Source organism: Myotis yumanensis, unplaced genomic scaffold (genome assembly GCF_028538775.1).
Source record: "Myotis yumanensis isolate MYYU_CA2020_CCGP unplaced genomic scaffold, mMyoYum1.0.hap1 SCAF_7, whole genome shotgun sequence".
Lineage (NCBI taxonomy): Eukaryota > Metazoa > Chordata > Mammalia > Chiroptera > Vespertilionidae > Myotis > Myotis yumanensis.
The window spans coordinates 69661974-69678448 of NW_027223758.1; the positions used below are offsets into that span (position 1 = coordinate 69661974).

At 52.8% G+C, this 16475-nt stretch overlaps 1 protein-coding gene across 1 annotated transcript; it reads right to left on the reverse strand.

Annotated features, from left to right (window-relative positions):
- Window positions 1-3165: 3165 nt before the first annotated feature.
- On the reverse strand, window positions 3166-15757 carry CCN5 (cellular communication network factor 5). Its single transcript, XM_070421614.1, has 5 exons — window positions 15526-15757; window positions 15153-15245; window positions 11485-11701; window positions 5830-6084; window positions 3166-4052 (listed from the first exon to the last, which is right to left on the reverse strand). The coding sequence occupies exons 2-5, from the start codon at window positions 15210-15212 to the stop codon at window positions 3832-3834; spliced, it is 753 nt and encodes a 250-aa protein (XP_070277715.1). The 5' UTR covers window positions 15213-15245; window positions 15526-15757; the 3' UTR covers window positions 3166-3831.
- Between the last annotated feature and the right edge of the window lie 718 nt (window positions 15758-16475).

A 16475-nucleotide genomic window follows, 5' to 3' on the forward strand; every position in this document is an offset into this window, starting at 1 on the left:
GATTTTAATGAGGTGGAGGGTTTATTAAAACACAGATTGATGAGCCCCACCCCCACAGTCTGTGAGCCTGGAATGCGCCAAAAGATGTTTGCATTTCTAACCAGGTGCCAGGTGATGCTGATACTTCTGGCCTGGGTACCCCACTCAGAAATACTGAGGTTGATGATTGGGGCAGGGGTGGAGGTGAGCTCTGACCCACGCTGACATGACACTGAGAAATCACTGTGAACTGGGCAGCCACCCACATTGGTCAACTACACATTTACTTTTTAATGCACCATTAAATCCCCTTTTAAAAAGCAAGATATATTATTTCATTCATTCAATAACAACTGAGCCTCCTGGGTACTATTCTAGGTCCCGGAGATCCATCAGTGAACAAAGCAGATAAGGTCCCAGTGCTTGTGTAATTTGGCAAAAATAATAAATGTTATAAGTAGGTTATGTAATGTGTTAAAAGGTGGTATGTGCTACATGCATCGGGGAGATTGGGGGAAGATGATGTCAGGCAGAGGGAACAGCCTGTGCAAAGGTCCTGAGGCGGGTGCATGTCTAATGTGTTTGAGAAACAGCAGGGAGGCCGTGAGGTCTGAGCAGCATGAGCAAGAGGGACAGTAATTGAGGGCGAGGACAGAGGGCTGACTGGGGCAGAGTTGGGGCTTGCAGGTTGTGTGAAGGCCTTTCCCTTTTCTCAGCGGGGAAAGGAGTGGTGTTGTCTGGCTTGGTTTTAACAAGGTCCCTCTGGCACACACTGTAAGGGGCAAGAGTGGAAGCCAGGAGACCAGGAGGAGGCTACTACATCATCTGGGCAGAGCTGATGATGGCCCGGCCAGCGGGGAGCAGTGGGATCAGGTGGGGTGATAACAGGTTATACACACCAACAGACACACATTCTGGTTGTCTGTGTCCCTAACTAAACTGGTTCGGCCAATCTCATTCCCTACTCCTCTCCTTTCTGCAGGTGACCAAAATTCTCGACCTGAACTCTTCTCTGTGTCAGACCTGATCCATCTTTGATCATAACCTTCTCCTGTCCTGGTGACCACTTCATCTTCAAACTTAAAACACCTGAAATGCCCTCTCCTACCTGCCAGCTGTGGGGCTCACCTTTGCTCTTCCTGGCTTCTGTCCACGGCCCCCTTCCTCCCACCCGCCAGCAGAAAGCCCAGGGACATGTTTAGGGTCTCATCTCCTTGCTCATCATATCCATCCTTCACACAAGATCCGCAAGTGTGGTCAGGCCCTGCGGATTCTCTCCTCCGTTTCTTCCTTCCCACTCTCAGTGTCTCCTCCAGGCCCTGGCACCTTACCCCTGAACACTGTAGTGACTTTGGTCAGTGTGGCCTGGTGCCCAAGAGCGCGGGTTCTGGAGCTGGCGCTCTGGGTTTGAATACTGATTTTGCCAACTTTGAACTGTTGTACACTTGGGCTATTTCCTTAATTTCTCGGTACCTCAGTGTCTCTGTCTATGAAATGGGCACATTTATACTTACTTTAAAGGGTTATAGTGGGGTCAAGTGAGACACTGCATAGAAGATGCTTGGAACGGAGCCTGATATGTGGTTAGAGCTCAATAAATGTTAGCTCTTACTTTATTATTTATGCAATAAGTCCCTATTATGTGTAGAGACTGCCATTATACTGGAGGATAACCTGACCTAGGCTCTAACCTAGCAATTTTACTTCTGAATATATGCCCAACAGGAATGTTTACCAATGTACTAGAATGTTCACAACGCCCTATTCACAACAGTCCCAAACTGGAAACTACCCAAATGCCCATGGAAAGGAGAGTGAATAAAGAAAATGTGGTCCGTTCACACAAAAGAATATTGTGGCTTTCAGTAACGTGGATACAACTTACAACACTGCGGCTGCAATATACAAATATAATGGGAATGGCGAGCTGGGTACCTCTGGCTGTGAGTTTCAGTGAGGGTAGCCTGATTTTCACCGGGGGACCTTTGCCCCTCAGCACCTCCTCCTCCTCTCCACAAACAAGAAGATTCTCGGCCCTCGCTTTCATATCTCTCTCTGACTTGGCAAGAGCCATGGAGGGAACCATGGAGGTGGGAAGATGACAGCTTATATTTAAGGCAAACATAGAGGAATTGCCTAATATGTACAGAGCCCCTATGTGGCAGGCACTCCTTCACCACTCTATTACTTACGCCCATTTTACAGATGAAAAACTGAAAGCACCAAGAAGTCAAGTCAAGATAATAATAACTAAGATTTTATTTAAATCACATGCTATTCTATGCCCTGGCTGGTGTGGCTCAGTTGGTTGAGCATCATCCCGTGCACCAAAAGGGGGCTGGTTTAATTCCAGGTCAGGACACAAGCCCAGAATGTGGGTTCGGTCCCCAGTTGGAGGAGGTGGTATCCGAGTGGGCGGGTCATTTGTTACCTTGTGGGCTGGACTCACCCCTGCTCTCAAGCCCTCCCTGCCCTCCTCTGCTCTGTGTTATGTCTCTTGTGTTTCGGGCTCTGCATTCTCAGATTCCCTCCCCTGCCACCTTCCAGTAGGTTTGACCAATGGGAGGCCCCACTGGAAACTGGGGGGCAGAAGGGAGCAGAAGCCAAGTCTACCCCCATCTCCGCCTGCTTTTTGTAAGGTCTACATGGTTGCATCTCCTCAGAGGCTCCTGCTCCAGGCAGACAGCCCTGCTGTGGTTCCATCTCCCGCTGGCTGGTCCTGGCTTCTGGACTCTGCCCTCCCTCAGCCCCTCAGCCCCTCTACCCCAGAGCTGGTACTGAGCAGAAGAAGCCATTCATTAAAGGTACCTACTGTGCAATTCTATTTATGTGAAGTTCAAGAACAGGCAACACTAGTCTGTGGTGACAGAAGCCAATCAGCCCTCAGGAAGCAGAGGGGTGAGTCGGAAGGGGCGGGAGGAAGCTCTGAGGCGGTGGGAATGTTTTATGCCTGGATTGCGGTGTGTGTTACATAGGTGTGTGCGTTATGAAAACTCGTTCAATCCTACACGTAAGACCTGTGTGTCTGACTGTGTGTTTTCTAATTTCCTCGTTGAATCCTGAAGAAAACACAGTTTCTATTTTCGAACAGACACAGTAGGTCACAGAGGAGGATGTAAACTTATAGGTAAGGTCTTTTACACAATTAAACACGAGACTTCGAACAGAACTTCACACGTGGGCTGGTTTATTTCAGACCATGTTCCCCGGTCCCCGGAGGACACTCTCCCCTGCTTTGCTTGAATCCGAAATATTGCGAAGCGCGGATCTATGCGGAGTGCCTAGCTCAGTGCCGGCACACGGGCGCTCAGTGGAGGTGATGCTCACGATGCAAGCTGAGTGTAATGGACCTTCCTAAGACATGATTTCGTCTTGCGATTTTCACAAAGCATTCGGCCCCTGAATTCTGCCCGGGATGGGGAAGGCTTTCTCAGACAGCACCCCACACCCAGCTTCCTGCACAGGCGCAGGCGCAGGGAGGCGTCTGCATCACCACAGGAGAGGGTACAGGAGATTCAGATCTGTGCCCTCTTCCCACACCCCAGGAAAATGGCCAGTGCAGCCCAGTACCGGCCCGAGCCTGATGGTTAAGCAGAGATGGTCGCCCCATCTCCTGACAAGCGAGCCCCCCGTGCACCTTGGATAAAGACTGTGTGCAGGCTGGGAATGGAGCAGAAGACCCTAGAAACTGGTCCTCCCCCCGCCCCCCAGGCTGGGAGTTAGAGGGAACAGGACGAAGGCATGCATCCCCGGTCTATCTCAGGGTCCAGAGGGCCCAGGCTGCTGTGACATTGTTGTCCTCCAGGGCCCAGGGGGAGCACCGGAGCTGGATGGCTGCCCGCTGGGCCGGCTCTAAAAGGCACCGAGTAGGGGGTTGTGGCCCCTGGCAGGTGGGCAGGGCCCAGGCAGGCACAGGCGGCGCTGGGTCTCCAGTCTACAGAAGCGGTTCTGGTTGGACACGCGGGTGGTCACGCCTAGCCCGCAGGTGGTCGAGCAGGGGCCCCAGGCTGTGCTCCATTCTGGGCAGGGGACCCCAGGAGGTGGGGGAGCGACAAGGCCAGCAGCCTGGAGTCCTGGAGAGAAGAAAGAAGGGTCAGCACTGGGTCAGGACTTGGCAGCCAAATCTACCCTCTGGGTTGTGGTACGATCTTGGTCATACTGCTTCACCTCTCTGGACCTCAGTTCCTCCCTGTGTCAATTTCCTAGTCTTTTTAGTATCGAGAGGAGCAGGTGAAGTACTTAGTACAGTGCCTGGTGCTTGCCACACTGTGTAAGTTCTCTGATCTTTGTTAGGACTGAATACAATAATGGAGGAGGTGAAGTACTTAGCTTCGTGCCCGGTGCTTGTAAACCCCTCATACATGATGGTTATCAGGTTACTCTGACGGTGCTGGCATGGCCCTCCCCCAGTAATCAGTGGGCTTCTCCTTTTACAGGAGGTTGCAGCCCGTGTGACGCAACAGGGATGCTAGTGACCCCAAGGCCGCGCCTGGAACACCATGGCGGGTTCACCAGGGTCTGGGCTCCCTCCTCCCGTTTTATTCTTCTCTGCTAATCTCTTGTTGCCCTTCCTTCTGGCCCTTTCTACAAGTGGTCCTTATCCAGGGGCGACATTGTCCTCCAGGGGTCACCTGGCGATGTCTGGAGATGTTTTTTGTTGTCACGATTGAGGGAGGTGGCCACGGGGGTAGACAGGGATGCTGCTAAACACCCTACAATGCACACGGCGGCCCCTCACTGAAGAATTACCCGACCCAAATGTCAGCAGTACCAAGGTGGAGAAAGCCTGTGGTATATGCACATGTGCGCAGCATGTATGGTGTGTGCGTGTACATTTACTTGCAGACACACATGCACGCATGCACGTAATGGAAATAAGATCGCACACGTGGTGTCCTATCCTGCTTTTTATACAGAAGGTGAACTCATGGCGTTCTCCCGTGGATTTAAACGGCCATGTCACGTTCTGTAGGAATAACAGCTGCCACCAGTGGAGCGCTGTGTGCTAGGCACGGTCCTAACTGCGTTACTTGTGTTAACTCCTCCAGTCCTTGCAACAACTCTATGAGGTAGACACTTATTTGACAGTTGAAGGACCCGAGGCACAGAGACGTTAAACAACTTTCTCAGAGTCACACAGCGCGGAAGTGGCCTAACTGGCCTTAGCATCCGGGCCGACTTCATGCTTAGCCACCACGCTCCACTGCCTCCCACACGGCACCATCCTCTGTGGGGTCAGTGCTCTCTTTTCAGTTTCCTTTTTAAAAAAAAAAAACACCACATCATAACAATTTTTACAAATCCGCAACATGTCAACAACAAAGTCTCTAAAACTGAAGAATTTATGGCAGAAGCTAACTGTCTTTTCTCCGCCCCTGCCCACCCCTAGGCCCATGTCAACCACGTTGCTATGTTCAGTTTTGAGTTCCTCTGTTGATAAGCCCAATAGTATTATATTAGTGTTCTATATTATAGGATATTTGTCATGTTATGTAAATATATTATTAACATGTACCAGTTAGGTATAAAAGAATGTATATTATAATAGTGTACTTCGCTATGGAATGTGAGAATTTGGTTCAAGCATCCCAACCCTCCTTTCCCTTCTCCGCTCTGCCACAATTTGGACTTATTTATTTATGACTTACAATGACACGCCCAGTGTTTGTTGTTTAGTTGGTTGTAAAGAGGTCTGTGCCTCTCCACTCCGCTTTCCTGTCTCCTCGGCCAGCGGCCCCGCCCGCTTCTGCCGCTAAAACCATCCCTCTGGTGTGTGCAGGCCGGCGGCTGCCCGCAGAGGTCCCGCCCTCCAGGAGCCCTGTCCCAGGGCCTGGGCGGCCCTGCACTCACCTGGGGCCAGGAGGGGCTGGCCCCCCAGCGCCCCTGCCTGGTCGCACACCCACTCAGGGCAGCACTTGCCCGGCACCTCCACCCTCCGGGGGCGCGGGCAGTCCCAGCTGGGCAGCCGGACGTCCTCGCTGCACAGGGGCACGCAGGTGAAGCCGCCGTCCTCGCAGCGGCAGCGGACCCTGCAGTGCGGCTGGAAGGCCTCCCCATCCCGGAACCGGCGGCCGTTCACCTCACAGCTCCCGTCATCCTCTGCCCCTGCGGAGGAGAAAGAGGGCCCATCGGTGACCCCCAACCTCCTTGGGCACGCTGGGCCGGCCACATCCTCCGCGCGGCTCTGTCTGCAGAGCTGGCCCCGGTCCCCCTGGGGGCTGTGCCCTTGAGGCATCTGAGCACTGCCCGGGGGCTCCAGCCAGCCACACACACCCCCTCCCGTGGCCAGCTGCCCTGGCACCCGCAGGAAGCCAGCGTGGCCGACCGCATCCTGGACAGGGCTGGCGAGAAGACCTGCCTGGTCTGAGCCCCTTGAGTAGCTACGGACCTTGGCCAAGTGATTTCACTTCTTCTTGCCTCGGTTTCCTCTCCTGCAAAGTGGGTTACAATGGTACTTACAGGGGTGGGCAAACGCAGGTTTACAGTTGCAATATAAGCAATACAATAATGAATAAATAATGACACAAGAATAAACTCTGTTTCACATATAGTTACAAACCTACTTGTGCCCCGCCCTGTATCTCATAAGGTTGTGGTATAGACTAAACACCATGATATATGTAACGACTACAACCGAAAGGAGACGTCTGCTCTGTTGTAGCTATTAGTATAATTATGATAGATTAACAATGGGTAACGGATGTGCACACTGAGATTTCATGCAGCAAACTTCCATTGTCCCTCTGCCTGTGCAGTCATACTGTCAGGTCAGGGCTTGCCTTGCTGGCTGTGTGACTTCAGGTGAGCTACTTAACTTCTCTGAGTCACCCTAACAGCAGCAATGATGAGAACAGCAACCTCCCCCTTCAGTGACATGAGATAATGGGTGCATAGCATCTAGCATAGGGCTAGGCATATAGTAGGTGCTCAGGAAACACTCTTCGAATGAAGCCCCCAAGACATGGGCACTAATACCACTTGCTCTGCTAGACACAAACTCCTTGAGGGCTGCGCCTGAGAGTGTTCATCCTGGCATTCCCTGTGCTGGCTCACAGCATGAATGGCTCACTCCATGTCCTTTGAATGAATGCCTGGCACAGAGCCCAGCATGTAAGAGACACTGATAACATAGTTCTGACTCCTTATAATTCCCGAGACATGTATTGTGCTCTGTCTGTGTGCCAACCGCTGTGCTCCTAGACAGGACTAAGACACAGTCCTTGCCTGGGGACAGCGAGGAGACAGATGGGCAAGTCCTCATCTCCAAGATACAATCAATTGCCCTGGAGCGGTGTGTGGGAGCTGCTGAAGTGCAAAGAAAGGAGCCATCAGGAATCTTCCTGGAGACGTGGTGGCAGTTCCGCTGGGTCTGGGAAGGGAAGCCCGTTTTCCCAGGTCTTCAGAGAAAAACCTCAAACAGTCCTTACACATGCAGGAATTCGGGAACCATATAGACTTGGGTTCAAGCCCCAGTTCCCCACTTGCAAGCCGAGGGCAAGTATTTCACCTCTCTGAGCCGTGGTACCCGGGCCACTGGAGGATTGAATGAGCCAGCCACCTCCAAGCCTTTTGCCCCAAGCTCAGAACATAGCAGATGCTCAATAAGTGGGAGTGGGTGACGTTTCTTCCTCAGAGGGAACAGGACCTGTGTCCGTACTCCCTCCTTCCTCCTTCCAGGCCACAGCCCTTTCGCTCCAATCCCAGCCTTTTGGCCTGGACCCTGTGGCCACTGGTTTCCTAAAAACTGCAGGGGCAGACATACCTCAATCCCTCTCCCCAGCCTGGCCAAGCCCCGTCTCCCCCCCTGGTGCCACGGCCCCGGGCCTCTTGGTTGCTGAGATAAACTGGTAAACAGAGGGACTGTTTAGGAAAGTCAGCTAGAGGGGCGATAATTTTAGCAAGGTTTCCTGGCGCCTCTCCTGGGTCCTTCAGCTCAGAGCGGGCTGTGGGAGGATGGGGGGTTGACGCCTGGGCAGCCACTCCCCAGCCCTGGTGCACTCAGGCATGGTCCCAACAGCAGGAGGTACCTCCACACTTACTCAGTCGTGGGCCCCCCACCATCCATCCGTGCACACTGACAGCTGCCCAAACCTTACTCCTCCTTCCGGACCCTCGCCAATGCCCTCCCCCAAATAATTTCAGAGCACAGTTTTGTCATCTGGTGATTTCAGAATCCTTCTTCCCTCTGAGAGTCCCCTATAGGAGAAGGAACAACACAGGTTCTTTTTTTGTTTTATTTTTGTGTGTGTGTGTGTGTGTGTGTGTGTGTGTGTGTGTGTTTTACCTTCATCTGCTTGCATGCTGTGTGACCTTAGGCAGTGATTTAACCTCTCTGAGCCCCAGTTCCCTCATCTGCAAAATAGGGATAATAATAGGACCTACTTCATTACTAAAGGCTAAAATTAAATCATGTGCATGAAGGGCTGTCTCCCAGTGCATGCTTGATAAATGAATGGGGGCTGTTATTGCTAGCCCCACTAGAACTATTGTTACTATTCATTCATGAACTCATTCGTTCATTCATTCAACAATTACTTATCGATTGCCTACTACGCACCAGGCACTGTTCTAGGCACTTGTGATACAGCAATGACTAAAACAGGCAAAATCCTGCCCTCATTGGAGATTTTGCTCTGGTGGAAATAAATACAATAACAAGTATGCAGAATTTGTGATTAGTTCTGAAAAAGTAAAGGAGGGCAGAGTTAAGGAGCGGGGCAGGATTATAGTTTTTAAATGTGTTTGTTGATCAGGGAAGTCCTCACTGAGAAGGTGATATTTGAGCAAAGATGTGAAGGAGGCAAAGAACACAGTACCGAGGCCAGTGCAAAGGCTCTGAGCTGGGCACGTGCCTGGGGCATTTAAGGAGCAGCAAAGAGCCAGTGTGGCTGGAGCAGAGAGCAGGAGGGAGGGAGGGAGTTAGATAAGAGAGCCACAGGATCAGGTCACTAGAGGACTCTGCCTTTTATTCTGAGGAAATGAGAAGCTGTTGGAGACTTCCAGGCAGAGGAGAGACGTGATCTGACTTATGTGTCACAAGGGGCCCTTGTGCTACTATGTTGAGAATAGACTGGGGCAGAAGCAGGGAGGCTTATGGAGCTACTGCCGTCCAGGCAAGTGGCAATGGGCCCAGCCAGGCTGGTAGCAGCGGAGAGACAGAGAAGGGTCAGGTCCTGGAAATTTTGTGAAGAATTTGCTGGAGGATGTGGGATGTGGGATGTAAAGAATAGAGAGACTCCAAGGAGGCCTCCGAGCTTTTGAACCTGAGCCAGGGAAGGATGGAGCTGCCCTCCACCGAGCTGCAGAAGCTGCACGTGTGGGGGGTGGGAAGCCAGGGGCTTGCTGTGCCCCCAGAGCCAGGACCTAGTTTAGCCCCTGTGATGTCTTAGCTGTCCCTGGCCCACCTGTAGGGTTCACCAGCTCCCAGCTCCCAAATTCAGTTCATATCATTAGACATTCATGAGCATCCGCCATGTTGCCAGACTGGGACTGGGAGTTGCAGGAAGGAACAAGGACCAAATAAATCCTTGGCCTCCAGGTGTTTGAGTCTGAATCGAGATGGAATAAATAAAGAAAAAGGTCCCTGAGTGAAGTTCTTGGCAATAGCAGCCACTAGGTACCAAGCATATGTCGGGTGTCAAGCAGTAGAGCAATGGACACTAAGATTGTGGAGCCAGCTTCCTGGGTTCAAATCCCAGCTCAGCTACTTATGAGCTGTGTGACTTTGGGCAAGTAGCTTCACCTCTCTGTGCCTCCTTTTTCCATCTATAACATAAGGATAGCATCTGTGCCTACATCACATGGTTGTCGGGAGGTCAAATGAGGTGGGATTTGTGAAACCCCTAGTGGCTGGCACATACTAAGTGCTGTGCAATAAGTAAACTCTGACAAGTGCCGTGGCTAATCCAAACATCAGCCTTATAAGCTATGTTGCTTTAGGCACTTTTTAAATTAGCAATCATCTATGAGTTTATCTACAAATCACCCCTTTCTTATTATACGCCTCTGATCCAGTAAAGTATTTAACAAGGATTTACTAAGGATAACTTCCTGTCTCCAAGTTTTGTTGTTTTGCTTGTTAGCAGGGTTTTTCCTATAGAAGGACTCATGGGCGCCCCTCTCTCTTGTTCTTATTTGTATAGAAGTGTGACATGCACGTAGATGAAAGAGATCAATTGCTCTACAAGGCTTATTAGAGCAAGGGGGTTGGGGGAGAATGAGGGAGGGAAGGAAGGACAGGAGGAAGGGAGGAAGGGAGGAAGGGAGGAAGGGAGGAAGGGAGGAAGGGAGGACGGGAGGAAGGGAAACAGCGAGTTCTCAGTTGGAGATGATTTTCTCCCCGGGGACATTCAGTGATGTCTGGAGACAGAGTGTCATAGCTTGGGGATGAGGGTGCCACTGGCATCTGGTGGCAGAGACCTGGGACACTGCTAAATGCCCTACCAAGCACAGGACAAGCCCCGCAACAAGAATAATCTGGTCCCAAATGTCCCCAGTGTGGCGCTGAGAACCCCATCGAAAGCATCAGGGGTCCGGGGGCCGGAAGAGTGTGGAAGATGGAGGATCTCAGGGTCACTGGCAAATGCAAACTATAGGCTCCCGATCCGGGAGGAAGAGAGACAGAATGTTGCTTTAGAGCAGCGGTTCTCAACATGTGGGTCGCCAACCTGTGGGTCGCAACCCCTTTGGGGGTCGAAGGACCCTTTCACAGGGGTCGCCTAAGACCACCGGAAAACACATATATAATTACATATTGTTTTTGTGATTAATCACTATGCTTTAATTATGTTCAATTTGTAACAATGAAAATACATCCTGCATATCAGATATTTACATTATGATTCATAACAGTAGCAAAATGACAGTCATGAAGTAGCAACGGAAATAATTTTATGGTTGGGGGTCACCACAACATGAGGAACTGTATTAAAGGGTCGCGGCATTAGGAAGGTTGAGAACCACTGTTTTAGAGCCTGTTGGAACAGGTCCCAAGCTGTGCGATATTAAGCTTGTCCATTAATATCTATGAACCTCAGTTTCCTCATCTATAAAATGGGTCTGAAAGTACTTACCTCATAAGATTATTGTGATTTATGTAGTAAGTGCTTAACGAAGTGCCTGACATATATTATGCCCTCAATAAGGGGTTGTTGCACTTTTATTTTCCCAAAAGTATTCTGAGGGTCCTGAGGAGGGGGTGATGACTTCTGGTTAGAAGAATACTGGAGGGCTTCTCAGAGGAGGAGGTTATGGCTATGATATGGGCAGGTAGGAATGGAGGAAGGCTGTTCAGGTGTTGTCATGGTCATAGTAAATACAGGAGGAGAGAAGCAGGGAGTGGGCCTAGGGAACCTTGTGTAACCAGGTTTGTCTGAAATGGATGATGGATCTGAATTGAAGATAAAAGGTAGAGAGAGAAAGGCTTCCCTTTGACTGAGGACAACATGGCCTTGGCCACCCCTCCCCTCCAACCACACCCTCCATCAGTCCCGCAAACCTGCTTACAGAGGCACACGGCCCCCTGGCCTCCAGGGCCCGCCCCGAGCTGGCACACCAGGCCCTGGCTGGAGTCACAGACGTGGAGGTGGTCGCAGGGCTCCCCGAGCCGCCGTGCGCATACCCGACAGCAGTTGCAGCCGTCCAGCACCAGGGGCACCCCCGGTGGGCATTGGGGCGGCGGCCAGGGGCAGGCACACGGCATTGGGCACAGCTGGGCACACACCTGCAGAGACAGAGACCCCACTCAGCCATGGTCGTTCAAGGTGGCCAGTGAGACCCTCACAACTGGCTACCTCTCTGCCAGGCTGGGCAGTGCAGGGGTCCACATGGTGGCCCCAGAATCACACAGACCTGCTCTTGAACCTGGCACTCCCGTGGTACTCATTGCCGTATGAGCATGGACTCTGGACTAGAGTTCTAGTCCCAACTCTGCCCCTTATTAGTTGAGTGACCTTGAGCAAGTTACTTAAGCTCTCTGAGCCTCAATATCCTCGTTTGTAAAAAAAAGGGGGAACAGCAGTATCTAACCCAGAAGCTGCTTTGGGGAGTACATGGAACGATGCATGTTAAACCCTTAGCACAGGCCTGGAGTGCAGCAGATGCTCCGTGCATGTAGCTGTGATGCTCCTCATTGTGAATTACAATAAAGGGCTCAGGCTCCGCCCTCTAGGATTACCGAAAGGCCGAAGCAGCAAAATGAAGGATCGAAACCACAGGTTCTGTAACTTTCCAGCAGGTGGACCTTAGATACTTATCTCGAGAGCTGAATAAATCCACGGAAGTTTTTTATCTTTAGAACAATTCAGATTATGTTCCCGGACAAGCATCGGATCACCTAGGAAACTTGGTAAAATACTGACCCCTAGGCCTCCTCTGGGACTTACCGAGTCAGAGCTTCCAGGGGCAGGGCCCTGGAGTCTGAGTTTTAACAGGGTGCTCAGGGGCTTCTGATGCACAGCCAGGTCCTTGGCACCTTTGCTCCCGTCTCCCCCCTGCCCCCTGCCATGCACAGATGGGGCTCCTGAGCTCCAGAGAAGGGAAGGGATTGTCAGAAGTCACCGTGTGTCAGCTGCAGAGCTGGGCTCTTGCTTCTGCACTGAGGCCCCAGAGCCCGGGGAGAGGGAATGACATGTCCTGTAATAGGGGAAGGTCTGAGCCAGGGACCCATGCCCTGGGGCAGGGGCAGGGTATCAACTCAAGTGTCCTAACTGCCCCTCCCCGCTCAGGACAGAGAAACACCCAAACCAGATGCATGGGCTCCCTGTATGTCCAGTTGAAGGTGGGGAGCAAGAGGTAGACGTAATTCAAGATATTCCCAGTGGCCCCCTCTGCGGAGGACTGATCTTTAGTAGGATCCTCGGGGGACTGGAGGTTTTGGATAGAAGACTTGGAGTTTAGGAAGATGAAGTCAGTGCCCTCATAGCCTCTGTGGCCCCAAGGCAGGCAATGACTCGTTTACTCTGGTTCCCACCTTGTCCCATCCCTAGCACCCCCAAGTGTGCAAACATGCTTTCAGTGGCTTGCAGTTCCCACCCTGGCCATGAGGGGGTGCCCCAAACAGGCCAACCAGCTTCCTGTGGGGCCTCAGCAGGAGGTGCTCGAAGGGCTCCATCTAAAAGGGCACTATGGGTGCAGGCGGGCAGCTGTGTGCCTGCGGCCTCTTGAGGAAAGTGGGGAAGTCTGCCCAGCACTGGCTCTTGGGTCCCTCCTACCTGGAAGCAGCAGGGCCTGGACATAGGTCTTCTGCTTTGCACCTGGCTTCCCATTTGGGGCTCTTTCTACCACGTAACCTTGGCACGGGCTGGACCATAGGTCCTGATACCCAGGAGAGGCTACTAATGTTATTAATGATGACGGCTAATATTTACCATGGGCCTGCCATGTGCTGAGCCCTTTAACGTGTTGTTTAATTTAACCCTCCCACGTATGGTAGCCCATTTCAAAGATGAGGACACTAAAGCCCAAAGCAATGTAGAGGCATCTCCTATCAGAGGTAGAGCCAGGATTGGGATCCAGGGTCCTGGGAACCCCAGGCCCAGGCTCTTAATGGCCATGCTCCCCTGTTGTTCTCTGGGGGTTCTGATGCCAGTTTAGCCCCTGCCTCGGTTTACCCATTTCTCCAAGGGGAATAATGACAAGCCAGGGAGGGTGTTTCAGCATAACCCTCTCTGGCCTTCCTCTATCTCTGCATCCATCCTCACCACTTCCATCCCTCTGTTCAAGTTGCCCCATTACACCCTTGGTTTCCCCAGCCCCTTGCTGTGGTTACCAGGGGGCAAGGCTCTGTGGTCAGAGCCTTGGACATGGAATCTTCTGGACAAGAGCTGAAGTCTAAGTTTGAGCTTAGACCCTGGCTTGCTGTGTGACTGTGAGCTCTTCCCTTCACTGCTCCGTGGGGAGGGAACTGTCCCCTCCTCAGTGAAGTGGGGTGCAGGCCCCCTACCCTGGAGTAGTGACAGGGACTAAGTGAGTCAGGCCAGCTCCCAGTCAGTGTGGCTCTGTTTGTTTCTAGTCTCTGCCCCAGACCTCTGCCCGTAGCCCTGAGCCCAGGGCCACCTGCCTGGAGGACAAGGCATGCTCTCCCTGAGGATTGTGGTGGCTTTCCATGTTCGTGATGACCAAGTCCCTGTGTTCTGTGTGGGATGCTGCCTGGCTCCCTGGGACCCGGGAAGAATGAAGGGGTGCACAGCAAGTCGGGGGCGGCTTAATGTTGGTCTTTCATTTAATCCTGGGCCCCAAACCCCAAGTCCCCTGCTCCAACCACCCCAGCCACCCACCCTGGCATAGTGTGCTGCCCATCCCCTTTGGCAGAACAATCAGCAGGATGGGGTGCCAGCAGGGTTCTCAGCCTTCCCCGCACCACAGCGTGGGAGCGGGAGGGAGAAACTCCTGCGCAAGCTCCTTAAAGAAGCATGAAAATACAGTGAGATCATGGCTTGGGGCGGGGCCAATCCCCATGGGACTGGGAACAGCATTTGCTGAGGGGATGGACGGGGCCCAGCAACTGGGGTCCAGGTTGGAGGTGGATAGGTAGAAACTGAAGTCCCCAGCCCCAGCCCCACACCCAGGCCTATCCTGGGCTCCACCTCCTCTATTGCGCTGATGTTTCTTGACTGTGCGGCTTTGGGCAACTTTCGTACCCTCTCTGAGCCTTGCTTGGCTGAAAACACGCTAATAATTCCTGATAGGGTTGTTGAGGGCCCACAGCATTAAAGCCCTTGAAGAATGACCTTTCCAATGAGGTAGACACCAACATCCATTAAAATCCTGGCTCATTGTTAGGCAAAGCAGGTCATCTCTTGAGTCTCATTTGCGAGGAGGACACCACTGTGTTGTGGAAGGATTGTCGGGATTGGTAAGAATCAGAGGAGTCCTCTCTGAACTCTGCCATGTGCCAGGTCCTGTGCAGAGACCTCAGATGGATTCTCAGAAAGGATCTTCACAAAGACCTCACGGACATTGTGCCCATTCAAGCGAGGAAGCCGCTGAGGCTCAGCGAGAAGGGACTTGCCTGCGGGCACACAGAGGGCTGGCCAGGGGCAGCTGTCTGGGCACCCAGAGGGAAGCCTGGCTGTGCCCAGCACGGGCCCTGCGGGGCTCCTTGGCAGTGAGTTCACACCTCCCCCAGCGGCATGGAAGCCAGCAGTAGGTTTCGGGGCCTGGGCCCCCCTTACCTTAGAGAGGAGGCAGAGGAAGGAGACGGCCAGGAGGTGGGTCTGTGGTGTGCCTCTCATGTCACTGTGTCCCCCACGGAGCCAGCTTTGAGCCTGGGAGGCAGGACCTGTAAGTCTTTATGTTCCGGAGGCTGTGCGGTCACTCCCCCCCCCCCCCCCCACACGCACAGACACACACACGCACACACAGACACACACACACACACAGACACACACACACACACACGCACAGACACACACACACACGCACACACAGACACACATGCACACACACAGACACACACACGCACACACGCACATTTACATGCACATTAGTCTTTGCATTCCTTGCTCCTCTCCCCATCCTCAGCCTCCCACTGATGAGCCCATTTACCTGAAGGTGCGACTGTGGAGGCCACCAAGGGGGTGCCTGCCAGTGTGTGCGAGTGTGTGTGCAAGTGTGTGTGAGTGTGAGTGTGTGTATGTGAAAGCCAGAGCCAATGTCAGCACTGAGAGCCTGTGACAGGCTGGCAGGGGCCTCTGTAGCTCCTCCCAGCCCACGAGGGCCTTCCCAAGCCTTGGCTGTAGCTGCTGCAGCCCTGCCCAGACCCCCTGCCCAACCCCGGGGGGCTGTGGATCCAGGAAGTGCTGGGCAGACACCCCCTTAGCAGAGCTGACCCAAGTCCTCCAAAGCGCTGTGGCCCGGTCTCTGGGCGGCTTCGGAGGGCCTGCGGTTTCTGGCAGGAGGATTGGCAGCCAGCCACCCAGAGGCGGGTGTGACCCAGAGCAAAACTTCCCTGGCGGCCTGTTTGCTTTTGGCAACAAGGGGCCTCCCCAGGGCCTGCTTCCTGGGCTCTGGCAGGCGGCCGCGGTGGATGAGCCCACACAGTCTGGACCTATTGCGTGCCGGCGCTTGCTGGGCACTACCAGCTGATCTGGAAGAACCAAATCCATTTCATGTAGCTCAGCCATCTCTGAGGGCCCCTCTGTAGGGACTGGATACACAATACAGACTTTGGGCCAAAGCCCAGCGCAGGAGATGACAGTGAGAAACAGGTGGAATTTCTGTGCACACTGAGGAGGGGTCCTTGTTGAGAGTGAGGGTGAAGGACAGCTTTCTGAAGAAGGTGCCTTTTCAGAGAGCCAAGGAAAGATGGGTGGCTCAGTGGTTGAGCATTGACCTATATGAACCAGGAGGTCAAGATTAGATTCCCGGTCAGGGCAGGTGCCCAGGTTGCAGGCTTGATCCCTAGTGGGGGGCATGCAGGAGGCAGCCAATCAATGATTCTCTCTCATCATTGATGTTTCTCTCTCTCCCTCTCCCTTCCTCTCTGAAATCAATAA

What these genes read in the sequence shown, in the direction of transcription:
- CCN5 (XM_070421614.1), bottom strand. Translation starts at nt 15,212, where the DNA reads ATGAGAGGCACACCACAGACCCACCTCCTGGCCGTCTCCTTCCTCTGC. An exon ending in CCAGGGGGCCGTGTGCCTCT is followed by an intron (nt 6,085 to 11,484) that starts GTAAGCAGGTTT and finishes TCTCCTCCGCAG; the next exon opens with GGGCAGAGGATGACGGGAGC. An exon ending in CCAGCCCCTCCTGGCCCCAG is followed by an intron (nt 4,053 to 5,829) that starts GTGAGTGCAGGG and finishes TCTTCTCTCCAG; the next exon opens with GACTCCAGGCTGCTGGCCTT.